At 42.2% G+C, this 26,372-nt stretch overlaps 3 protein-coding genes across 4 annotated transcripts in view; 1 reads left to right on the top strand and 2 right to left on the bottom strand.

Annotated features, from left to right (window-relative positions):
* The window catches only part of LOC108926591 (ras and Rab interactor 2-like), a 36,344-nt gene extending 28,729 nt beyond the window's left edge, over positions 1-7,615 (top strand). Inside the window, exons 7-11 of the mRNA XM_018739338.2 lie at positions 3,252-3,708; positions 4,895-5,197; positions 5,937-6,068; positions 6,367-6,533; positions 7,292-7,615. Of these exons, the coding sequence (XP_018594854.1) occupies positions 3,252-3,708; positions 4,895-5,197; positions 5,937-6,068; positions 6,367-6,533; positions 7,292-7,615 (1,383 nt within the window). The remainder of the gene's footprint in view (positions 1-3,251; positions 3,709-4,894; positions 5,198-5,936; positions 6,069-6,366; positions 6,534-7,291) is intronic.
* Positions 7,616-17,658: 10,043 nt separating this feature from the next.
* b4gat1 (beta-1,4-glucuronyltransferase 1) lies at positions 17,659-19,930 on the bottom strand. Its single transcript, XM_018739307.1, has 2 exons — positions 18,456-19,930; positions 17,659-17,963 (listed from the first exon to the last, which is right to left on the bottom strand). Exons 1-2 carry the CDS (start codon positions 19,554-19,556, stop codon positions 17,772-17,774), a joined length of 1,293 nt encoding a protein of 430 aa, XP_018594823.1. The 5' UTR covers positions 19,557-19,930; the 3' UTR covers positions 17,659-17,771.
* A 1,211-nt stretch (positions 19,931-21,141) lies between these two features.
* znf16l (zinc finger protein 16 like) lies at positions 21,142-26,276 on the bottom strand. Of its 2 annotated transcripts, XM_018739230.2 has the most exons (3): positions 25,341-26,276; positions 24,788-24,997; positions 21,142-24,257 (listed from the first exon to the last, which is right to left on the bottom strand). In XM_018739230.2, the coding sequence occupies exons 1-3, from the start codon at positions 26,101-26,103 to the stop codon at positions 23,602-23,604; spliced, it is 1,629 nt and encodes a 542-aa protein (XP_018594746.1). In that variant the 5' UTR covers positions 26,104-26,276; the 3' UTR covers positions 21,142-23,601. The 2 variants fall into 2 exon arrangements, with proteins under 2 accessions (XP_018594746.1, XP_018594747.1); XM_018739231.2 differs by lacking the exon at positions 24,788-24,997.
* Between the last annotated feature and the right edge of the window lie 96 nt (positions 26,277-26,372).

Genomic DNA, 26,372 nt, shown 5'->3' with positions numbered 1-26,372 from the left:
ATTTTATCAGCCCCTTATCCTATGCGAGATTGTTGTGTTGCAGATCTTATCGTGGAAACTCAGGATGTGAAGTAGGGAACAGAATGGGTAGAATGCCAGTCCATCCAAAATTTTTAATTGTGCTTTATATGTGACCAAGAAGATGGAACTACAATTGTTCCTCGACTTACCTGAAGTTCGTTACTTGAAGAGTTTGAAAGTGGAACGTGGTGCAGTTCAGATGAACAGCTTATCTTCACTTTTATACACAACTACTTGCAAAATGCACTGGGGAAACATGGTATTTTTCTGCCTATTGCTAGTGCATTTCTGCATACTCTGAGTTGCGCGTCACTTTGGAGAAAAGCTTCTACTAAATGAATAAATGTGATCTAAATGTCAGCAACCCAGACAGCTCCATGAGTTGGGACATTGCAGTAGCAGGAGATAATCTCTTGTGGGAGATAATCTGCATAACTCCACTAGGACTGTAAGCCAGCTGTTTATTATCCAATGTTTGGGATTCTCTTTTTGTTGCATGAATGTGGTTGTCAGTTGGCTGTGTTTTCCTGGCAAATCTTCGCTTTATTTGTGCACACTAAAATATGGTATACTAAGTGAGTTTTTATGCCAGCCACTACTGAGCACCTTCATTTTTGTGCCAAACAACTTGGATGGACAATTTGCGACTGTTCGCCCACTTCATTGAGTTTTTAGCCGCTTTCCTATAGGAGCAATGGCCACAGATTATATCCCCCTGCCTGCAGAGATGAAGCTCACAGGAGATGTGAGTGCAAATTGTGAAACTCTGTCAGAATTTGAGGATTGCACCCTGGATATAAGACCACTTTAAGGACTGTAATAGGCACTAAATGCTGCCAAATTTATAAGCATAATTTCAACTTGACTACTGAACAGCTCAAGGATGTGGCAGTTATTCTAGATGCCCTCAAGGAATACTTCAGGCCAGCAGAAAAGTGAACTTTTCACCACTGAATCCTTTGGCTCAGCGTGAGCCAGAGGTCAGAAATAGTTTGTCACCTTAAACATTAACAATGGGTCTCAGCTAGATTCGGGTATTACCTGCAATGTTATGAGCTTTAAATATAAAATCCAGCTTGCTGCTAGAGTCTAGCTATTTCGAAGCTACACAAAACTGAAACTCTCTTCTGGGCAGTTCATGATATCATTGGTACTGTTTGAGACACAAATTCGTGGAGGCTGATCAGAGGGCTTTGCTGTCCAGTTCCACATGTGAACACCTTGGACTTATTCACTTCATCATCCCTGCAGATATCAATACCATAGATACCAGCGTGCCGCATACCCTTCTAAACAGAGACGTACTCCTTAGAACACATGACAGCATATTTAGCAGGCCTGTGCACTCTGTGCTGGATGAGGTCCATTTTGAACTGGATACACCAGTCAAGCCTATGCAGTGTGTGCCCAGAAACATTCCAACTGCCATGAAAGCTGGGGTTAAAGCACAGTTTGATCAGTGTAAAGCAGATGGGCATATTACTTCGGTAAGCGAATCAACTGATTGGATCAGTAATATATTTACTTTTAAGAAGCCTGATGCAGAAGATGCAAATTTTCATTGATCATGGAAGAAGCACACGATTTGAAGCTTAGTACAAGAACTGTGTAATCTAGAGCACATCAGCCACCTCAACATCACCAACCAATGCCTGCAACGAATGAAAGAGAGCACTGAGAAGGATGTCCACCTGAAAACAGAGAGTTTGAAACAGTGGTCATGTGCAAATGGCCGGATCACAGAGAGAAGTCTGGATAAACTTAGCATCCAAAAGGAACATATTGACCAATGGCCCAGCTGTGATTATCTCATTCTCCATATGCCAAGAGATGCTGGTTTGCATTTATTCTAGCCACATTGGTGCAGATACCTGTTTGTACATGTGAATTGTACTGCTCACCAATGCACAGGGCAATCAAAGAGTTTGTCGTCAACTGTAGTACCTGCAATGGATATGCCACAGCTCAACAGAAGGAGTCAGCGTTCTTCCTCAAACTCCCTTACCAGGCCCTGGAGATCATTAGTATAGATCTCTTCCAGCATAGTGGGAAGGGTTTCTTATTGCTAGTTGACCGCTATTCTGATTTTGGGGAGACTGACCTGCTGCCACATCTCTCAGCCGAAACACTCAATAAATGCTGAAAATGACAATTTTCCTCTTACGGCATACCAGACAGCGTAATCGTAGACAATGGGTCCAGTTTGTAAGCCAGCAGTTTAGTCACTTTGCAGCAGAGTGGGAATGCGAACACATAAAATCTTCCCCCAGGTACTCCAAGGCAAATGACAAATGGCAAAGGGGAATTTGCTGTTAAAATAGCAAAGAACCATTACTAAAAAATCATGTGATGGACACAATATTTGAAACGCCATCTTGCAGTGGTACAGTACACCCACTAAACCAAAGTGCAACAGCCCACCTCAACATCTGATAGAAAGACATCTGAAAACTCTGCTTCTGGTGTCAGACAAGGTCCTGGAGATACGTGTGGTGACTGATATTCTGGATGTCTGAACAAAGTGTTTTTTGGGCAATGCCAACCCCAGCCTTACTCTAGTGTTGGTCGGGCTTACAGCCGCTCGTAAATAGCCAGTCGGGTTTCAGAATGCTCGGGTGCGGGCATGATACTGTTTGCCAGCTTGGTCTCCGTAAGCTGCTCAGCGGAGTGGGTCTTTAGGTTTGCTTGTGTCCGAAATGTGGGCCTGTTTGGGTTGCTGACATTTACACTTACATTTGTCTATCTAACCGACGCTTTTCTTCACAGCAACGTACAACTCAAGGCAAAGGAAGTGCATTTCACCAGCAGACAGACAAATTGCAGGGACACCAATTTTCAAAGTACAGTTACTTCACATTTATAATGTTTACACCTGGCACAGTCAATAAGTTGAAAGACTGCCTGCCATGTGACATTGCCATGCTGCAGCTTGTAATGCTTACCGTATGTTTTATGTAAATCACTTCTCTCAACTCTCACTGTTTTACCTAACCCTAACCCTAGACTCCTCAGTGTCACTCGGATGAGAATAATGTTTTATAAATATAAATACAGTTGAACATAATATGCATACACATATATAAACACAGATATGTGGCACTGTTGTGGTTGTAAGCTGTCATGTGGAAATGTCTATATGTACACAAATTTCTGCCCTTGTCAGACCTGTCACAAGATGTGTAACAATGAGAGGGCTCAAGGTTATTAACTGCCCCCTCCATGTGTTCCAGGGTGATGAGGTGCTCGGTCAAGAGGACGAGGGTATGACGGATGCCTGCTTACTGCTTGAGCGACGTCGTGCCCCCTCTTTATCTGAGCTTGACAGCAGTAGCTCCTTCAGCAGTCTTGAAGAGGTTGAGGACCATTCAGCAGCCAAAGCCAAGCCACACCAACACACCTCTACCCTCAAGAAGGCCAGTGCTGCCTTTGTGTCGCTCTTTGCTCCTGAGAAACGGGTTGCTCAGCTGGTGGAAGAACTGTCTCAGGACCGCCGTTCTGCCTTTGGCTCACTGGTGCAGGACTTCTTACGGAGGCAGGAAGAAGAGCTGAAGTCTGCAAGGTGTCCGGCGTCATCAGCAATGCTCTTGCAGGGCCTGCGACTCTTCCTTTCTCAGGCTAAGGATTTTCTGCTGGACTGTGGGGAGTTGGAGCCTCCCATCGAGACCCTTGTGCCAGAGAATGAGAAAGGTAGAGCAGGGTGCCACAACACACAGTGCCCCTATTCCCACAAATCCACGTTTGTTTAAAACAGGGTAACCACCCCCATAGCCTGTTTTTTCCATGTCACATGCTTCCTCCACTATAATAAAGAGCATCAAAATGTAAGGTTTATTTTAGAAAGAAGGCACAGTCAAACTGTGACTAGAGGACAAAAAGTTGAGTTTATCTGTGCAAAAGCAGTACTTTTTATGCACTGTAACCGGTTTATCACACTAAAAAGAAGAATACAACAGACTCTGCCAGACAGATCAGCTTGGTTTGGACAGATGGGAGTTATTTCGCATTCTGTCAGAGAATGTGACTTCCCTTGCGGGGGTCTGCTGATCCTTCGAAATGTGCAATACTTCAGAAAGCACACAAAGCACTGTGATATAGGGGATACATGGTTTCTGGCAAGACTGAGCACTTCACCACTGACTGCGTAGTCATTTATTTTCCATTGCACTGGTGTACACAATTGCATTTTCTCCCTATTGTTTATATTTAAAGATTTTATAGAACGTTGCTCGGCAGAAAAGCTGAAACAACATTCAGTAACTACACAACCAGCCACAGCAATTTTAAAAAAACGGATGAACTTAGTCCCTTAACCCACCTATGAAAATGTCGTTGTGTGCCAATGTTGTTTGAATGTTTGTGTGTGAATAATACTGTGTACAGTACTGTTGTAAAGCTCTGTGTTTTATCTTCTTTATCATATTATATCTATACATACACTCTACACACATTTCTGCCGATTTGACGCAAACCAAATTTGTTTTGTACAATGTTAAATTCTGGTGTGAAGTGTGCGTCTACGTGTGTTCCAGCTTTGTTGATCGGTGTTGTAAATATGTACATGCATGTATGTCCAAATGTATTTACACGGGTGTAAAAGAGCAGACATACTTGGTCAAGTCTGAAGAACACAGTAATACCCGTTCTCTGTGTGTGTGTGTGTGTGTGTGTGTGTGTGTGTGTGTGTGTGTGTGTGTGTGTGTGTGTGTGTGGTGGCAAACCTGGTCCTCGAGAAATCTGTGTTCAGCTGTACTACAGAACGCTGTCGGATGTGTTTAAGATAGCAGACACAACACTTGAGGACGCAGTCATGTTGGCTGTGAACTAAAAGGCACTGTAAATATCTGTGTGCATATATCTGTGTGTATAACGACAGATCTTGCACTCGAGAAGGCTATGTTTGGCTGTGTACTGAAACCACTGAAGGCACAGCTGAACCAGACCCTGCTGGCACTGCATGCCCAGGACGGGTCCACTCAGCGGATGGTCGACAGTCTGCGTGCCGGCCAGGAGAGGACACTGGAACGTTTCGGAGTGTGTGTGGGCGTGCCGGATGCCCATGGCATGGAGAGAGTGCGTCAAAAGCTGGTCCTCATGCAGCGTGCCTACTCCCCCATAGACAAAGTGGTGCTGCTCCTTCAGGTGTGCAAGTGTGTCTACAAGGCCATGGGAAGCCCAGGTGAGCAGTTCACAGTAATGATGTCACTGGAATCTGCAGTCATTTTGTAAGTGGAACAGTAAAGAAGCACATGCGCAGTTTCGCTGGAGGCCCATCAGCCCATCTTATACATTCTATGTACATTACATTTATTAATTTAGCTGACTCTTTTCTCCAAAGAGACTGACAATTATTTACCCATTTATACTGCTGGGTCATTTTTACCGAAGCAGTGGAGGGTAAGTGCTTTACTCAAGGGTACTAGAGCAGTAGGTAGGATCTGGACCTGCAAACTTTGCGTCCAAAGGCAGCAACTTTAACCAGTATGTTACCAGCTGTCCTTACGTGAATGTCATTTTTTAATTGTGAATGAAAACTCCTTGTATCCCTGTGTTCCAAAGTTTTAGTTTTGGCTGCGTAGTTTAGTATAAACAGCGCGCATATGCATAACAGGAAAAAATGTTTATATGTAACAAATATGGAAACATTTAAATGGGCAAAAAATATGATTTTGATTGTTCTCATATGACCACATTCATTTCTTGTTTTTCTGTATTTTTTCATTAATCGCTCATCACAGTGTTGTCTTCGTTTTTTTTAGTGATCTCATATATTAGTATAAACAGGGTTCTGGTTTCTGTTCTGCTGCTTATCTATATTTGTGACAAAACGGCTCATTTTTGTCCTTATTATTGAAAAAGGGTATTGGAATATGCCAAAAATTATATTGTACATCATCTTCTCTTTGTTTTTTTAACAGCGCAAGGATTTGGGACGAAGGACTTCCTCCCAGCTCTGTCCTATGTCATTGTGCTGTGCAATATTCCAGAGCTGCTGCTTGAAGTGGAGTACATGATGGAGCTTTTGGAACCCACCTGGCTGACTGGGGAAGGTAAGAGGACCAGCCTACGGACTATGTAAAACCTAATGCAATTTGAACATTTCAATAATGACATAATTTTGTATTCCATTTAACATAATTTTGTGTTCCAGTTGGCATAAGTCAGTAATTATAAAACTTGAATTATGGAATCGTGGCTAGAAAAGAAGATGACAGAAAAAGGCATTTTTATTAATTGTCAAAAACTGTAAGCCCTATTTAACTGAACATATCAACTTGTGTGCATGCAACAAAAGCAATTACTAGCTGGACTTCTGAGTCATAAGGCTGAAGTTGCTGTGTGTTCCAGGAGGCTACTATCTTACTAGCGTCTATGCCAGCCTGTGCTGGATCCAGAGTAAGCCAGAAAGTGGGGTTCCAGGGAATTTAACAGATAAGGCACAAGAGTCCTTGAGAGAATGGAGTCAGCGCCGCATCCAAGAGGCCCAGAATCAGAAAGAAGCCCAGCAAAATCAGGTCAGTCCCAAACAGTGTGAGGTCCAAGCCCTGTAACACACCTAAAAGCCCATTGTTAGAACTGGGTAGTCAAAACAATACTCAAGTAAAGTAAAAGCACCGTCGGATTCAAAAGGAAACCTCAAGCATAATAAAAATACTTGTTCAAACGTTGACTTGAAGTTTTATTGTTCTGAAGCATTAGCATCGATAACAGTTGCAATATAGTTTTAATTTACAGAAAAATTATATCTTTATGCTGGGTCCCTATGTTAATCAAGGTGGCTTACAATGTTGACTTTGTATACGAGCTACTTATTTGTCCATTTAGGCACCTATGTTTGTATATTAAGCTGCTTATGATTGGTTATACATTAATGCAGCAAGGTAATTTTACTCTTACTGCAGCAACTTCGGGGTAAGTACATTGCTCAAGAATACCGCAAGTACCTTTCAGATTACGAAACAATGGCCGTAGTTTCAAAAGCCAGTTACTTCAGAAGGTATTGTGACATGAATCTGTAGTTATGATTTAGAAGCCTTTATTTACATATCTAAAGGATGCTAATTTAATTTCAACCTTGCATACCTAGTAACATGGTAAGTGAGACCAGTGCAGAGCCTGAATAAACAAGTTCAGGCCCTTGATGAGACACTCGGAAACCTGCTTTTCTGATCGAACTCACGCATGCAATGAGTTCTATCCACACATGCTGCTTATGTTGCCAAGTTCACATGGTGAAGGAAAGAGGGTCACACGTGGGTGCTATGTGTTGCAGAGGTTTGTGCGAGTGCTGTTCCAAAACAGCGAACACAGTGCTGTGAGGACCGTGCTCTGGAAGATGGGCGATAATGGAGATGCTTTGGCTCAGCTCTGCGCTGTCAAGTTTGCGGTGACTGATCCTGAGCACTATGCCCTCTACTGGAGCAGTGGTGGGGAGATGCAACCGGTGCCCCCCCAGGCTCAGCTCCAGGACCTGCCTGCCACAAGTGGACGTACCCCCACCCTAATCTTCCTCCGCTGCGACCAAGACTTGAGCAAAATGCGGAAGCTTACCAGAGGCAGTGCCGTGGACCTGGGAGAGTCCGTGTGTGAAGAGTAGCCTTGTGATTTATTTGTTGGGCTTTAGCTGTCTGCTGCCAGGCATGTTTCACTTTTACTTGTCTGCTAGATCTATGGCTAACCCCTGTAGGCTCACGCTTAAGTGCCAATGTTTTTAAAGCTTTCAGAATTTCGTTTACCAAAAGTCATGTTCTGAGGAAAGTGAGTATACCTGCTCCCGGTATCCAAACCAGTTTTTTTCTGACTGTTTATGGGGTTTGTGTCCAGGTTCCAGAAAAGCTATTCTTGTTGTTTCTTATGGAAAAAATTATGAACCATTTCGGAACTGACACAAGGTCAGCAAATCACCTAAAACATTTTCCAGCAGTTGAAGCTTTACAAACATTGTCCTCTTCATCAGACTACTTGTTCCATTATCAGTTTTCATAGAGCACAGCTATCGGTGATGTGGATCATGTTGATGTGACTGAAGTGGGTGTGTTATGAATATTCCACTAGTAGATTGAAACTTCCAAAAATTTCAGTCATACAGAAAGAGTAACACAAGATTTATTTCTAACAGATTTTGGGTGTTTAATGTATATATATCAGACATAATTAAATAGAACATCAAATGTAAAAATACAAATGCTATGGAGTGTATCATGGCCATAATTTATCAAGGTCTATAGTGGCAACTGTGCCTATGATGCTCCTTTTGGCTCCAGATGAAACCGAAATAAACACAAACGCAAAAATGATCAAAGTCAATAAAGACAAGGACACAATGAACACAATGAACAAGAACACAACGCTGTGTTTCATTTAAACAAATTAACAAAAGGCAAATATCATCAGCAAAGCTACACAGGTTTTTTCTTTTACTATCATTGTAACAAAGACATAGACAATGTTCATGGTGGGATTGCACTCAAAAGTTAATGGCATAGAGTGATTTATTTTATGCTGGATTTTTTGTGATTGTAAAACTTTTTGACTGTAATATTAGAGAAGTCTATTTTCATAAGTGTGTTGATAAAAGTGAACTTTGTAAAGCAGTAAATATTCGCTACATTGCTTGAAATCATTATAAAATGTCACCTTAAATATTATATCCTTCACAAGTGTTTCTGTAATCAGCTAATGAATTTAAGTAAAACTCATACATTTTCAGTAATTACACAATACATCAGGACACTAGGCATCCGTCCAGCCAGTCCTGGTAACCTCTGGTTGCAGATACATGCTGGAAAGGAAAGGATGCCAGTGACTAAGACACTTGTTCACTCACACTCTAGTTACTTTATACAGGTTCTCTTCATTTAATGAATGTTCCTTTTGTGAGAATTCCTAGTTATCCGAAAGGTTAATATATACAAGAAAATTTGCATAATGACCTGTCAGCTCATTTGTATGAGAAACCCATTACTAGAATAGACATTTCAGTTCCAAATATGTGCCTTGGTGACAGTGAGCGTCATGCAAGGCAAAGAGAGTCCTTGCAGGACATACAGTAGCTCCTCTTGTGCATATCAGTAGTCGGCTGTGTGCCAGCTCACAAACTGTCTCAGAAATCTGGTGACACTTTGTCATCTACAATAACAGTGAAGCAAAAACATTTTAGGCAATACCAGCACAATTGACTTTATTTCATTTATATTCTATCGTGCTTTACAAATGGCTCAGTACAGAGAGGTTATGAGCATTTTTAGTGATTACAATATACATTACGAGAACGACCTCATTAGGTAGCGTTCTGACAATAAGAATTTTGGGGGCATGTGGGCTCTTTGGACTGTGGGAAGAAACCAGGGGAAACCCTGTTAACAGATGAACTCACAACCCAGGAGCCAAGAAACACTAGTTCAACTTTCTGCATCAACACAGCAGAGAGGAACAGAATTAAAGAGCAAAATTGAGAATAATAATGAACTAAATACTAATGAAATAGTGACATTATTATCATTATTATTATTTAAATGATGAGACAGGAATTTTTAATGTTTGGTTGGTAGTCATACATGAGCATTCGTTCGCAGCATGACATCATTGGTGTGCAGATATTCACCTGAACTGATCATGCGAATTCCCCGATGCTATGATGGGGCATGTGGCACACGTCATAGTTGGTACCAGCGCAGCAGCTGCACGATCCACTTCGAGTTGCGGTCAGGTGAACCTTTTGTAGCTCAGGAACGCAGTATCTATTTTTCCTGTTTAAAGTAATAGTAATGAAAGGAAACCTGTAGTCATCAGTTCTTCTCAACAGCACATATTTGTATTGTGAGATGAAACTCATGCAAATGCAAAGACTGCATCCAAATCCATAAGCCTGGAGGTATGAAATGTAAGTACTGCCTGCTGTTTTCATGGTTCTCTGATTTTTTTTTTTTTTTATGTCAATATTGCTACAGTGCAGTGTACGGTTTGATGTGATTGCAGGGGTTTTCATGCAAACATGTATCTAACAGACCCCTTCTCCAAAGCAATGTACAACTTCTATTTTGTGGCCCATTGTGCATTTTTATGCTGTACAACAAGAAAGACTCTTGACATTCAGGTTGTGGAATCCACACAATTTGATTCAGTATATTCTACATGTACAGAACATTTATTTTCCAAAAATATTTTTGTGATTTTTCTCCCAGGAAAATAACAATAATATTAACCAAATAATTCTTGCATCCTAACAATATTGCTTATCACCAATTAATAACAATTTCCATCTAGTATTTTTTTTTTATCATAATTTACTGATTTTGTGTCAAATTGATTGCATTTTATTTTTTGGTATATAGGACCAAATCTACTTGATTTGCATGCTGTTTTCAAAAATACGGTTGTAACGTGAGATGCATGTGTTGTATGTTGAGTAATACAACCAATTCTTCAGTGAGCTTTTATTGTTGCTTTGTATTTTGTGTCTTAAAAAGAACAATAAAACTTATGTGAGTTCCTTGCTTGGAAAACTTTTGTTGCATATTATTTGTGTATAAGTTTACAGTAATGATTATTTTACATTCATTCATTTAGCCGATGCTTTTCTCCAAAGCGATAAACATTTCAGACAACAATACAATGAGTGTATTACATCAACAGATGGACAGATTTGGATGCAGACACAAGATTATTATTCGCGTATACATTACAGTACTCGTCTATGCTCTTTGCTGCCATGTTTACAAAATCCCAGTAACACATTCTTCTATTACTGCTGTGCACACCTCCCTCTGAATCAGCTAGTCCCTCCCCTTCCCCTTGTCATATGGCCATGATGGAACATTGTTCAGACCAGATCTTGCAGGAGAACCTCATCATTGCTGGAGAACCGCAATGCTGTTCGCGTTCCCCCTGCTTTCTTCCCCATACACCAGTGACTGTTCCTCTGACTGGAATACATACCAAGGTCAACTGTGTCGGGAATCCATTTACTCCTTTGCACTGCATGCTCACAAAAACAGGGTAGCATCAGGGCATTTGGGGAGAAACCAGATGAAAAACAGTGGAGAGTAGTGAAATACTGTTTGGGAAACTACTCCGTTCCTCAGAAGTGACAGGGACTAATTACTCTCATCTTCTTGAGGTGACTGGGCAGATCGGTCTGTCTCTCTCAGTTCAACATAGGTCCATGCCTTGCTTTCACTGTTGGCATCCCTGTTTTTGCTGCCCAAGAGGGGTTTCCCCAGGTAGGTGTCATTGTCCTAGCCCATCGTTCGAACCTGTAGGCTGTGGTGTCGAGCACCTGTGAGGGTGGGAAAAAAAACATGTTGATTCCACAGTTCTACTCAAGATCACATCTCCTGGCATGGGGAGCTGTCCTTGGTTCTGTGGGGGTGTCTGACCACTCTTGCATCACAGTTATTCTATTCTGATTGTAACCTTGGAAATTGGAAAGAAAACAGCATAAAGTAGAGTAGAGTAAAGCAGGAAGTTACCAACTTAACTGCAACACTGGCCTGAAAAACTGTCTGACCAACTGGGAGAAGAAAAAACAGTTACTGGAACACCAGGTTCTGCCCGACCACCCTCTTCCATCCCCATACTCTTAATTGCTCTCTTTATAAGCCGATATCTGCTCCCCAAAATGACAAAAATCTAATTTGCTTCCTTAGCTTTCCTCAGGTTCAATAGAAGGGGGATTTATACAAGTAGGGCAGTATGCAAACCCAACTAATACCTTCGCTATAAAGACCTACATTTCCACAGGAAGACTTTCCTCCATACTTTAGATAATTCTCATTAAGCCATTCAACACCTGATGGCGCTGAAGAAACACCTAAAATCTTAAGTACTCTTCTGTATGAACTCATGAATCCCTCTACCTCCTGTTGGTTTCCCTGCCTGCCAAAATATTTCACATTGTACTTCTTTCTATTTAGGACAGCACCCAAAGCCCTCTATTAATTTAAAGGCCAACTTCAAGCACTTGTTGGAGGATAAAATACAGCAGTGCCATCTGGATAATGTGCTATTTTGACTTCTTTCCCTTTCCCACTTGGAAACCTGAGCCCATCAGTATATGAGTGGGTTCATATAGCCTCAGGCAGTAGTTCAATAGTGAGGACAGCCCTGTCATTCAACTTTGTTTCTTAGCCCTCTCACAGTTTGAGTTGTGATTGTAAAGTTAACTATGGAATAAAGCTTTGGAAGTGTAAAAAACCTTGCCATACATCATAGCTACATTGCTTAACATTAAGAAGCAATGCCGATACATTAAAAACACCTTAAAACCTTTCCAACAGCCTCATGAGATTATCAATACAAAGTTTATGCAAATACACCATCTCATTTGTATCATCTTGTCCCACCAGGTACTTGAATTTCAGGCCGTTTGTGGTTGGCAATTGTAGGAGAGTCCTCCACTCCATTTGGTTTTTCGTCCTTTCTGCCTGTATACAGAGGAGAAGGTTCCTCTCATCTCTCCAATTGTGACTCCAGGCTGGTACGCTTGTCCCCGTCTTTCCACATTCTTTCTTTCCTGTGTGTAATTATCCTTTATTGATGTATTATAAAGTACCTGATCCACGCTCCACTTTTTCTTGCATCTCTGCTCCATTACTTTCAGCAACTTTCAGTTACTGCCATGTAGGATAACCTTATGGTTTAGGAATACATTATGCTTTTTTCCATTTAAATTAATGGTACTTTTAAGAGTTCCATTTATGAGCAGATCATCAGAAATGTATGCTTTTTTATATTTTAAATTATTTCAGTTCACAAACCAATTTTATCCCATAAGAAACAATGGTGATTAAACCCCCTCACAACTGGAAATTATTACTGTTGTTTCAAATCAAACCCCCTCACAACTGGAAATTATTACTGTTGTTTCAAATCAAACCCCCTCACAACTGGAAATTATTACTGTTGTTTGTCCCCCTCCCCCTCCGGCCTTACGCCCTGTGTTGCCGGGTAGGCTCCGGTTCCCCGTGACCCCGTAAGGGACAAGCGGTTCTGAAAATGTGTGTGTGTGTGTGTGTGTGTGTGTGTGTGTTTCAAATCCTGATGTTGATTTTATTATTGTAACAAAGTATAATGAAGCTTGAACTGATGTTATCTTATTTTTTGTAGTAATGCTCAGATGTGTGTGCTGGGGTGGTGGGTTCAGCTGGTACCTGCTGTGTGGGGGGTCTGGAGTTCAAGCCCTGCTAGGGGTGCCTTGTGACAGCCTGGCATCCTGTCCAGGCTGTGTCCTGTCCCCCTTGTGCCATGTTGCCAGGTTAAGCTTCCGCTTGCTGTGGCCATTGACGATGGATGGATGGATACCGACATTTTGCGTGACATCTGGTTTAATCACATATGAATTTGGATATACTGCCATCTACTGATAAAGTAACACTGGCAATGTCATATTGAATTACACGTAGCCTTTTCGTCACACTAAGTCAGACTTTTTTTTGCATTTTACGGGTTCATAGACTCCTTTTTGAACGCCCTCCTAGAATAATGTCCAAAAATAAATTCTAATTTATTTCACTGACCCTTAATCACCTTCATGCACAATTATGTCAGTCCAGGTCAGTCTGTGTAGTGTTTGCATGTTTTCCCAAAGTTTTCCACGCTCATGTACAAGCACTTTGTCATATTTTTATTATTATTATTATTATTATTATTATTATTATTGCTGTTGTTGTTGTTGATAGCAATAATAATCATCATCATCACCATCATCAATCTAGATTTTCATTCATCTGGTCTGGGACATCCTGTCCAGGTTTTCCATTTGGTTTGGCAAAATAAATGTGCGCGAAACTGTATGAGAGACTGTGAAATGCGGTGAGAACAGTGTGAGAACTCTAAGAACAGGGTACCTGTACCATCAGCTGGGGTCCAGTATCCTGTAGTCCGGCTTTCATATCTTCCTGTGGCATGCAGGAGCATGGCTACACCAAAAAAAGTTACAGTAGGTTCATTGCTCATCTCCTCCTGTGTTGCTAACTACTCACTAACCAGTACTGTGTACTCTGACCAGAATATACAATGTAAGTATTAGTAATGGTATATCACTTAAATGTCCAAGTTAGAAAACATTTAGTGAGCTGCAGTCAACAAGCTATACCTTGTATTTAAGCCCTTGCTTGCCTGTATAATGTTGATGTCCTACGTGAACATGATTTGAACCAAGATGGTGACGAGTATGGCGATGTCGCAAGTTCTGACGAGAAGCTCATCGGAGACCACATCTGCTCTGTGCTGCCTGTCTCGCTTGACCCACTGCAGTTTGCTTATCATAATAACCGTTCCACTGATGATGCCACCGCCTTCACCCTACACACCGCTCTCTCCCACCTGGACAAACAGAACACATGTGAGAATGCTGTTTGTGGACTACAGCTCAGCATTCAATACCATTGTGCTCTCCAAGCTTGACTTGAAACTTCGGGCTCTGGGCCTGAACACCTCCCATTGCAGCTGGATCACAAACTTCTTGTCAGGAAGACACCAGGTGGTCAGAATTGACAGCAGCATCTCCTCCCTGTTGACCCTAAACACTGGAACCCCGCAAGGCTGTGTTCTCAGCCCTCTCCTGTACTTGTTATACACCTACGACTTGCATGGCCACAAACAGCTCCAATGTCATCGTCAAATTCGCGGATGACACAACGGTGGTAGATCTGATCACTGACAACAATGAGATGGCTTACAGAGAAGAGGTGCGCACTCTGACACCGGTGCCAGGAAAACAACCTCTCACTGAACATCAAAAAGACCAAGGAGCTTGTAGTAGACTTTAGGAGACAGGACAGGGAGCAAACCCCCATCACCATCGACAGGATGCCAGTGGAGTGGGTCAACAGTTTCAAGTTCCTTAGTGTTCATATCACCGAGGACCTCACATGGTCCACTCACACTGAGGCAGTGGTGAAGAAAGCTCATCAGCGCTTCTTCTTTCTCAGATGGCTGAGGAAGTTAAGTATGAGCCCCAACATCGTCGGAAGTGAGTTTCCCTGCCTCCAGGACATCTACACCAGGTGGTGTGTGAGGAAAGCACAAAGGATCATCAGAGACTCTAGCCACCCGAGCCATTGACTGCTCTCACTGCTACCATCAGGCAGACAGTATCGCAGCATCAAATCCCACACCAGCAGGCTGCAGATAGCTTCTTCTTGCAGGTCATCAGACTGTTGAGCTCTAATAATGCCACTACACGCACAACCCATTCTACCTCCCATGTACTGCACTTTATCATTCTACTACGTATGTGTATATGTTTACTGTTTATGCTGCACAGCTGCGGAGAATGCACCAAAGATTTTCACGACCTATACACTTGTGGTTATGGTGAAGTGACAAAGTGATTTCATTTGAACCACTGTCTACCTAGATAAATCTAATCATCTAGACTGCCCAAGTAAATCATGTTCAGAAGCTGTGAATAACTCTTTAGGGTTTTACCTTTCTTTGCATCTGGAGCATCTGATCTGACTGGCCTTTTTATTCAAGTTATCTGGACAGTGCTGCTTTATGAGCATGTTTCTTTATTATGGGTTAGTCAGCAGTATAGCGGCTAGAGATAATGACTTGTAACATAAAGGTTGTCTGTTCAAACTCTCATCCCTCTCATTGCTATATTACCTTTAAGAAAGGAATTAATCCTGAACTCCTCCAGCATAAAACCCTGCTGTTCAAATTAGTAAATATTTGCAAATCACTTTGGTTAGAAGAGTCTGTCAAACAGCAAACAAATGATGTAACTGGTAGCATAATGGTTAGAGCTGTCCCTTTGCAGGGAAAAAAACATAAGTCTGAATCCCTTAGATCCCAAAGTACCCTTGATCCAGGTACTTACACTGAAGTTATCCAGCAAAACATATCCAGCTATATAAGGGGGCAAATTTAAATCTTCGTAAATAGTTTATACTAACATAACATTGTAAGCCATTGTGAACAAAACCATGGTTAATAACACCTAGCAGAATTTGGCCTTTTATTTGCATGTAGCTGATTAGTCTAAAATAGCACTATGCGCAGTTGGTACTACTGCAGCCTCACAGACCTTGAGCTTTTTGTGCGTAGGTTGGAACCCAGCTCAGTCTCAGTTTATATGTACATTCTCCATGATTGTACGGTTTCCCTCCCACATTCCAAAGACATGCAGCTCAGGTGAACTGGTGACATTAAAAATTGCCCATAGTATGTGACGATGGACTGCTGTACCCCCTCTCACCTAGGTTTACACCAAGTGATTCTGGTACAGTGAGTACGTGATTGATCTAATTTGATCACCTAATTTTATTTGCACAGCAGATTCAATTTATTGTAAAAATTATTTAAAAGTGCAAACTGTAAATGTCAGTATTGCTATGTGGTTAACAACATAAAAATCTTCAAGTAACTTCAGTACTGAGTAGTTTTCTTGACCTAATACTTTTTGAGTACAATGTTAGATGAGTAATTTTACTTGCAGTTACTTAAAAAAAAATAATTACTCTTTTGCATTTATTTATTTAGCAGACTTTTCTCCAAAGTGACTTCCAATGAACTCTATGCAGTGTTATCAGCCCACACACCTTATTCACGGTGGTGACTTACACTGCTAGATACACTACTTAGAATGGGTCACTCATCCATACATCAGTGTAACACACTGTCTCTGTGTCACTCACTCACTCTACATTTGAGTACTATGTTTGGCTACTCTACTCACTGCTGCTGGTTCCCACTATTATACCCAACTGGCAAATAGTTCAAACACAGAACAGAAAAATACAACAGTAGTTTTCATAATATCCAAAATATTTTTCAAGTGAGAGACAAATTTTCTTTACAAAGTTTCTAACACTTCATACATTACAAAAACAAACTAATTAGGACATTTTTCAAAAATAGTCACATGAAAGATCCTGTTACTTTTCCAAGTTTGCTCAGTCAGTAACACTCCAGTAGATCCTGTCTTTAACAGTCCACTGCTATTCCCTTCATATTAAAGTACATGCACCAATGGAGTTTAAAATATTACTATAATCCAGGTGACAGTTTATGTGCTTTGTGAATGTCACAATAGCAGTATTAATAAAATTTGTGTTTCTTGTACAGATAAATTTCAGTGCAGTTGTATAAGTTTTCCACCTCTCCCGCATGTACAAATTGACACATTTACAAATTTTACGTGCTAAATATTTTAAAAACTTACCTTTCTTAGGCAGTCCTTTTAAGTATCTCTGCAACTAAGCTTGCAAGTACATTTATTATGCCCATATTCAAATCACTGTTTTGATATTATCCTAGAGTAGTCCAGATAACTAAAGTGCAGTTAATTATTTTCAACAGTTTTAGCAATCAGGAACTATTTTCATTTCCCCTCAGCAGCACTGTAAACACTTTAATTTGTAACTACACTCCTGATATTGAATTATTATACACATATACAAGAACAGCATCACTGAACCAGTGGTAAAACAGTAAAAACATCAGTGTTACTATTAGTGGTCATACAGATTTAAATTAATTGTTCAGTATGGTGTAACTGCTACCCTTTAATACCTTTCCTCTGACAGAGTAAACATTTCATGAGGGCTGTTACATGAAATAAACCAAATGTTCATTTAAAAGTACAGGCATTTTTAACAGGTATCCTTTTGCATTTCAGATCTGTCCTTTCACAAGTCTTGTTAAAGTTACAGGTTCTTGTGCAGATTCTTGGAAATGGATGAGACGACCATCAAAGAACCTAAACAGCTGGCTACCTCTCACAGAGCCAGTGTTCAGAGAGTTGATCAGCATCGGTGAGCTGAATTGGGGTATTTGGTCTTCAGGCCTTCTTTAAAGCTGCGGAAGAGCAGCCGGTTGCGGCGGTTCTCCTCATCCTTGCGAGCGTGAAACTCTCCAGCTACCTTGAAGCCACGGTGCACGAGGAAGGCGGAACTGAGCACAGAAAATCTGTACCCAGCAACATGCAACTCGCATGCCTGGGGACGCCGGAGCCAAGAAACCAGAATTTTTTGGAGAAAATGGGTGAGGAGAAAAATTATGCAATGAAAAATGATGCACGAGGTGGAGACATGTGGTGAGAAAAAGAAATTATGGATTAGCAAAGTGAGTTTACATTTCAGAGGAAGGAAAAGAATCACACCATATCTTCTGTGAACTGTAAAAACACACACAGAGAGTCCGGAACCGCTCGTCCCGAACAGGGTCGCGGTGAACCAGACCCTAACCCGGCAACACAGGACACAAGGCAGGAGGGGGAGGGAACACACCCTGGACGGGACGCCAGTCTGCTGCAAGGCACCCCAAGCAGGACTCGAACCCCAGACCCGCCAGAGAGCGGGACCCGGCCAAGCCCGCTGCACCATCGAGCCCCACCCTGAACTGTAAACAATTGAACCAAATGTAACTTTCCTTTAATGACTCTTTCACTGGAAACTTAAATGCAACAACCAGGCATTACCAGAGCTCACCTGACTGATGCGGTTGAAGCCATACTGCTGGAAGCTCTCATCATACAAGGGCACAGTGCGTGGTCCAATGTAGAAGGGCTCCCAAGGGTCCACCCAGCGAAGGGTGTATGCCACTTCCAGCTCCACTGGTTCGAGCTTATGAAGGTTCACCCATTGGGAGTAGTTGGTAGGAGCCTGGCATCGAGGGCACAGCTCCTCGTAGAAGGGCCGCACCTCACCCACCTGGTACAGCTGCAGCAATTCCTGTTTGGTGGCAGGTATCTTACGAGTGTGGCGGATCTCAAAGGCAGGAAGGACAAAGACCTCATCGGGAGCGGACTCGCGCCGCTTCAGCATGGCAAGGAACTGCTGATGGAGGTCGGCGCTCGGCACCATGTCAACGTCAATGACGAGGACGAAGGCGGCTTCGGAAGCCCCGCGCGCCACATTGCGCAGCAAGTTGTTGGGATACGAAACATTGGCGCCAATTGCATAGTTCTTGTACTTGTCTTGATGCGTCTCCAGTTTAGCAAACACGCCGGCACAGTCTTCTAGCCCGGCAAACTGCTCTCTGTCCTGCTCCGGGAAACTCGCCATCTCTCCGGAGTGACAAACTAAATGGAAGTCCACCAGCGCTTGAATCTGCGGGCAAAAAATACTAAGAGCGTAGACGAGCGCAGTGGCAAACTTGACATCCTGCCCATGGGCAAATATGGCCACAGAGAGAGGATTTTGCCAGCGTTCGAGCAGCGATTCCAGGTGGTGCAAGTTATTTATAGACGTATGGGTTGCCAGGAGCACCCTCTGGGAAGAGGCGCCAGACTTGTGATTGGTGGAAAAATCGCTTTTCATTAAGTTTTTATACACGCGATACTGTCCGCTGCCATCAAAGACACCCCCGGTGGAGAGCGAGTACTTGAGATGCTCCTTCCGCGTGTTTTTGCCCGCGGCCAGGTGCGCATTTCTTTTAGCGGCGCCCCCGAATAACTCTGAGTACCTGTAGCGCTGCTGCTTGCCGTGCAGCTTCGACAGGAAGGACAGGTAGATGAGCTGCAGGAGCGCTACAATAAGTAGAGCACTAAGCACTACTTTAAACACGGAACATTTTTTAGAGAAATGCATTCCAGAAAACCTGCCCTTTTAGTGCAATACTACTAGTTCTTGTTCACGGCACCCTGTAACCCCTCGCTAGCCGCTACCGGTTAATACGAAGGCGACATTTTTTTTCCCCCTGAAGAGAAAGAGAAAAAAAAAATCACCAGAGGAGGAGAGAGGCGTTAGCATGCCATCTGCAAACAAGCTTATATAGTCGGTGGGGCCGTAAGTCGTTGATTTATGACGTCGAAGTGCTTCGCAACAATCTTCTTCATGAATCATAAAATATGACAACTGCTTTTCTAATAGCGAAACAACAACCATTTTCGTGTGCCCAGAAAATGGGCGCATGCAGCGAACTCATACACGCTCCCGTTGGCGCATGCCTATGTGCTGGTCAATCTTACCGTAAAACCTGGACTAAATGGGCCAGACGCGTCAATGCCACATACCGTATTTTCGCAGTCGGACAAAACGGACAAAACTGACAAAAACTCAAGGTGGACCTCACTCGAGAATAAACACACGACTAGCCAACAACAGCTTCAAATGTTTTATCTTTTTAATTTACATTTATATTTTAAAATGTAGCTTTAATCCAAATATACGTAAAATTATTATTAAGCAGCGTTTATCTGACAACTTTCTTCAAAGCAATTTTATTTACGCCGTACGGTCCTGTTTGAAATTATGTAAACCACAGAGATGGTAATTATGCTTGCGTAAAATGTTAAACTTATAAAGCGAAAAAAAGATTATGATTTGCACATCTAATTCTACTTACCTACTTGTTTTAACCAGTGCAACTTGGGATTCACATTTTTACGCTTGAACTACTTCTGCTTTTCTACTACACACGGATTTCCTCAAGCAACATGGAACTGGTCATTACACATGACATTATAATGTCAGATGAGAAAGACTAATTGTCATTAAATAACTTAAAGGTAAAACTAAGGGACACAAGGAGTTTGCATACTTTCAAGCAGCACTGTACTGTATAATGCTAGATGTACTGACACTAAACTTCTTACACCTATTCATCTATAGTCTGCGCCTATTTATTTTCTGAAACATTTCTAAATCCTGCTATCACTCTGTGTTTGAAAGCCAACCGCTAACTCAGAAAAAAGTGTATCACCTCACTGTGTGCAACCCGGAAAGTGGAGGGCAATCAGTTTTATGCATCTTTTTTGAAGTCTATCCTCAACTTATGAGCACAACAGGGACTGACTGGGTGTTCGTAACTGGATTTGTTTGCAAATCCAAAGTCACTTTGCTACTGCACAATCAATAGTAGCTTAACAACAGAGACGTCGGTTTATTTACAGGTTAACTTCAGATGGCTTGATCTGTTATTATTTATGTAATGTATGTTATAACTGACCTTATTCAGCACTCCAACCTTTTTCAGTGCTGTCTTGCTCTGGCATGAATATATAAAAATAAACTGAAGCTCACAGACCAAATGTACTGGTACCTATTACTACACAATCCCAACAATGGCTTCTACAGACTCCAGATCTAAAGTATGTGAACACTAGATACAAAATTATTTTTGCAATAAAAAAAGCCTTTATTTGCTTAAACATATAGATTACAAATGCATGCATAATTTATATGAGGTGCTTTCATTTTCATGTATGAAAGATGTTCAGACATCATGTTGTGTTCTTTGTCAGCCTTTGTCATTCTGGCATGGAGTAATACCTCCAAAACTAGACTATGGTGTTCCAGGGCGCAAAATGTTCTTTTTAGGTATCTTAAATGGTCATTAATATTTATATGACATAAAACAACAACCAAATTAGAATTTCCTTATTTGTAGATTTTTTCTTATTTCTTTCTGCACACCTTGTCAAGTTTTTCCTCCATGTGACATTGTACATTAATACTTTCTGCAGATATATTACTTCATTTGGCTGCCATAAACACATACTGTTTGTAATGAAATGCAATTTTCAATCTCCTTCAATGCATAACTACTTTGCAATAGCACACATTTCAAAGTAGCACTATAAACATCTCAAGTGGGGTAAAGGTCTAGTCCTGTTTGCATCTCTTCCAACGCAAAACATTTTCCTGAAAATCACACACAAAACAACAAAATTTATCATATATAAGGAATGTATGTGAGATTTTATTTAAGACCACTCTGTACTAAGACATTGGTCCTTCCCTATCATACACCTACAAAACTAATTTTGAAAAAGGCCCTCAGCGACAGAGATGCCCAGATAGCAAGTATTTGGCCACAATCAAGTCAACAAATTTCAAAGGTCCTGTGTGACAGTACACTTGTCATCTCAGTACACAGGGTATAAGTTTCTGGACCTTCTACCTTCAAGAAGAATTACATTTATTTCAAAAGATTATCAAATCACCTGTCCCACTTTGTCTTTTTTAAGAAATGGTGAAACACTATTTCTATCTCTTATACTTCAATAGGTTATTTATACATCAAAGTCAATGATCAACTATTATGAAGCTTTATTGACATACTTAAAATCCTATCAGTCTTTTACCATGTTTATACAGTATATGTCATCCATCCATGAATCATCCATTCATCCTCATATACTCACGTGTTAGATAGTTCAACATACCAGGAGGTTTGATTTTGCATGTTCATGCAACACCAAACATTTTTCATTGTATAGGCAACTATGTTTATTTCAATGCATATATTCTGTTATTAGCACTTCACATCTATCATTTTTATTAATGATTAAGACTTCTGGTTTTCGTTTTGGAAATACACACAAAATAACAGTGAAATGTAAAGACAACTATTTCAGTGTGCTCTTACATAAGCTTAGAGTAAAAAATAACCTTACCTTGCAGAAGTACATAACCATGAACAAATGTTAATTTGCTACCTAATAATAAACTGGTAATTTAAATATTTTTTCCTCAGTATTACCACCATTTCCATAATGCCGCATCTTTCTGATGTGTGTATGCTTATCTGAAAAGACTGCAGATTCACACAGAAATATAGCATTTTTATAAAATCTAATTTGTGTAAGGCAGATACACAAAACAAGATAATGCACCGATAAGAGAACTTAAAATGAAACCAAAAATAAATATGTAATAGGTTGATGGGGTGTGTATGTAGCCCTTCTACTTGGAAAGTTACAGTAGTATGGGTCACAAAACATCCACCTAGTGGAAGTAGTTTCTCAGCATTAATTTCAAGGACACTTCCTTTAACTTAATCCAGCAAAGCATTTTCATTAACTGCTTGTCCTGGTCAGGGTCGCAGGGGTCCGGAGCCTATCCTGGAACCACTGGGTGGAAGATGGGGGGGGTCCAGTCCATCGCAGAGTTGCTACACCCTTACTCACCCATTCACACACTATGGACAATTTAGCATCGCCAATCCATTTAAACTGCACATGTTTGGACTGTAAGAGGAAACCCGCGCACCCACAGGGAAACCATGCAGACACAGAGAACATGCAAACTCCATAAAGACTGAGGCGGTTTTCAACTTATGCCTGAACAGCTCGGGCACAGCTACTCGCTGCTCCACCGTGTCACCCTGTTTAACTTAATGGATGCCTGAAATAACAAATACTTAATTCAGAATATAAGTTGAGGATTGATGCACCAACAGACTTAACAAGCATTAATGTGATTTATCAAGAATCCATATCTGTACAGGCATGTCCCTAAATCTGAGTGCTCCCATGTACCTCATGTGGGTGCCTGTTATCTGACAATGTGACCTTACCCAAACAATTGAGTTTGTGAGTTTCTAAATCCACATCAACATGCAACTCTGTGTACCCACAGTAAAACTTAAAAAGTACCTCATGCACACATTACACTGTGATTATAACATCAAACAAAAAGTTGGTCTACAAAGATAGATGTTAAATTCTATTATTCCCCCCCGGTATAAGTGTTTCAGCAGAACCATTTAAGAGTCACCGATTCTTGAAAGAATCACTAGTCTCCACGTACACCTGAACTTGCCAGATACCAGACTCCATATACAGGAGGTTTGAGTTTGGTTTCTGACCTTCTTGCCTCATCCCCTGGCTCTGTTGGCATCAGTTACAGCTCACAGAGTAGGTGTACAGCGGTGGCTCTTGTAAGTGCCCAGGTGGCGGAAACTGCGCCCACAATGTTGGCAGCAGTAGGGTGTGGCCCCACTGTGAATGCGCTGGTGGGTGTATAAATTTCCCAGCTCCTTAAAGCGTCGACCACATTGTGGGCAGGCATAAGGGCTCTCACCTGTGTGCACGCGTTGGTGGCGTTTTAGCCCTGACAACACTGGAAAGCCCTTGCCACACTGGGGACAAGGAAAGGGACTCTGAGCACCACTGTGGCTCAGTCGGTGACTCTTGAGGCGGGCGGCATGACGAAAGCGCTCCCCGCACTCAGGACAGATGAAGGGCTTCTCCCCAGTATGGATGCGTTGGTGCTGGCGCAAGTTTCCCAAGTAGTTGAAGTGCCGGCCACAGTCTGCACACTCATAACCTCCTCCCACCTTCTTCTCCCTGGCCCCTCTCCCAGCTGCCCTGTCCTCTCCTTTACCCCTTCTGTGATCGCCACGCTCTTCTCCTGGCAACGTAGCAGGAAGGTTAGAAGCAGATTGCAGCATCTGCGCGCTGCTGTCTCTGTGTATCAATTTTAAGTGTTCCTCCAAAAACAAGGTATCGGGACAGAAGGTTCCACAGAGGGGACAGAGGTAAGTGTGTGCAGGGTACTGCTGACCTGGAAAGGACAGAATGAGAAGCAATCAGTTAGGCAATAAGTATACCCTGCAGAGAAGTTCACATGAGAAATGCTGCGTCTTAATGACTTTATCAAAAAACCATGCATCTGTTCAATGTGCAAAACTGATCTTGACATCAGGAATGAAGACTAGGCTGCACATACTCATTTACATTTATTCATTTAGCAGATGCTTTTCTACAAAGCGACGTACATCACACAGAAAATACAATGTGTGCATTACAGTAGCAGAAAGAGAGATGTAGATGCAGATGCATGATACTTCAGTGCAGTGTCTTTCCCCCATATAAACCAATGTTCCTCATACAAGTAGCTGCATGAAATTAATTAGAATATCCATGATTACTGATCACCTTCCTAGTAATTTTTTTGGAGATACATATAAACATTTGTTTTCGATTACAGGAGTAGCCATGTAAAGGTAATGTTTTTTGCAAAATAAATAAAGCAGAAGCAAACCTCCTTCCAAATATCAAATTCACAAATTCACAGTTGCAGCCTGAGCTCACTTGAGTCTAATCTGTCCAGGTGGTCGTCCACAGCAGTACCCCCTGCCGCTCCCGAAAGGCCCTGTGTTTCTGTGGGGAACTCCTGGTTGCTGGTGTGAGAGGAGGGGCCCGGCGGTGGGGCCAACATGTCTTTCCCACCCTGCGACCCACCCTCCTCGATGTCAGCCCCACCTACAAGAGTGCCATTTTCACATTTCAGTTCCCTCCCACCTGAGGAGGAGAAGGGACAAGAAAAGAAAAGGGGGAAAAAAAAACAAAAAAACAAAACAAAAAAAAACAAAACATGATACTACAATAAATGAAAAGCAGCAGGGTATGTCTGTGCACTGAAGGGATTTCTTGGGGAACTGGCACAGGATTTGGATTCTACAGGAGTGGTATGAGAATTTGGGACACAAATATTACATGTAATAAAGCTAAGTGCAGAATGCCAGACAACCATTACACACATATTATAAGTCACATACTGTCCGAGGCATAGGAGCGGCGGTTGCAGGTACTTCTCTACACTCTCACACACTAGGACTACACACAAAGGTTTAGAACGAGCCACCTTTCAACTCTGCCGCGTACTCTACGCCTGTCATCCACTCGTAGTCGTAAATTCGTTTGCTTCCCGACGGCAACATGCTGAATATGTCCTCGGAGGCAGAGTCGGGCTCCCCTTCCGCGGGCGCCTCGCCGCTGATCACACAGTCCGTCCAGAGGTGCGAGTGCGCATGCGCGTGCGGCTCGTGGCGGCCCTCCCTGTCACCACTCGACGGGACATTGTTCTGCTCGCTCTCCACCTCAGCACTGCTCCGCGAATTCTTATCCTTCATCAAATAGTCGCAAATCGCATCGATGTTCTCTTTCTTAATGCCCGGAGCGCCAGGTTTGCTCTTCTTCGAGTCGCTGTTACTGTGTTTGTTAGTGGGGTGACTGTCTGCTTTCCTGAAGGCGACCGCTGTGGATGTCGCTGTGTCTAAAGTCACAGGCTGAGGAAGCACATCTCTGCCGTCTCTCTCAAAGGCGTCCAGTCGCGCCTTGAGCGATTCAATTTCGTCTTTTTTCTCCCGGAGCTCCATCTTAAGGACGCGTATCCGAACGCTGACCATTTTCCTGATTTCCGACAGCGCTGTTTCGAGCACCACCGAAATGTTTCTCCCAAGGTGTTCCGTAATCTGGTCCACGGAACCCAGTAAGTCTTCGTCGGGCTGAAATTCAGTGAAATCGTCATCCGCCTGCGATCGGGGACACATCGTGTCCATCAGCGCGCTTGAGGGGTTAGGGGAGAGACCAGCTTCAGTAAAACCGTGTCCTCTCTTTCGACTCATCGTCGGACGCTCCTAGTGTTTTCGATTGTGTCGACAGCCTACTGATTCACACAGGAACCACCGAGCTTTATTCCCGTCCGCAAATATGTGCCGCTCGCACTCCAGCGCCCCCTACGTTGCACGCCAAGCAATTACAAATTTGTCAAAAAAAGATATTTTGTTTTTCCCCTCACCTTGAATCTTGACACTAATGCATACCTTGGTTTTGAGGTAACCCAGATCCACTTTAACCTAATTTTTCATACTGTACATTAAAATATACCAACAGT

This window comes from Scleropages formosus, chromosome 7 (genome assembly GCF_900964775.1).
Source record: "Scleropages formosus chromosome 7, fSclFor1.1, whole genome shotgun sequence".
NCBI classification, from domain to species: Eukaryota; Metazoa; Chordata; class Actinopteri; order Osteoglossiformes; family Osteoglossidae; genus Scleropages; species Scleropages formosus.
Note: the sequence above shows the minus strand (reverse complement) of the source record. Positions and strands in the feature narration are given on the sequence as shown.

Coding starts and splice junctions, on each gene's coding strand:
- znf16l (XM_018739230.2), bottom strand. CDS start 26,103: ATGAGTCGAAAGAGAGGACACGGTTTTACTGAAGCTGGTCTCTCCCCT. Junction 24,998..25,340: donor GTACGCGGCAGAGTTGAAAG/GTGGCTCGTTCT, acceptor TCTCCTCCTCAG/GTGGGAGGGAACTGAAATGT. Junction 24,258..24,787: donor CCTGGACAGATTAGACTCAA/GTGAGCTCAGGC, acceptor TGTCCTTTCCAG/GTCAGCAGTACCCTGCACAC.
- b4gat1 (XM_018739307.1), bottom strand. CDS start 19,556: ATGCATTTCTCTAAAAAATGTTCCGTGTTTAAAGTAGTGCTTAGTGCT. Junction 17,964..18,455: donor GCTTCAACCGCATCAGTCAG/GTGAGCTCTGGT, acceptor CGGCGTCCCCAG/GCATGCGAGTTGCATGTTGC.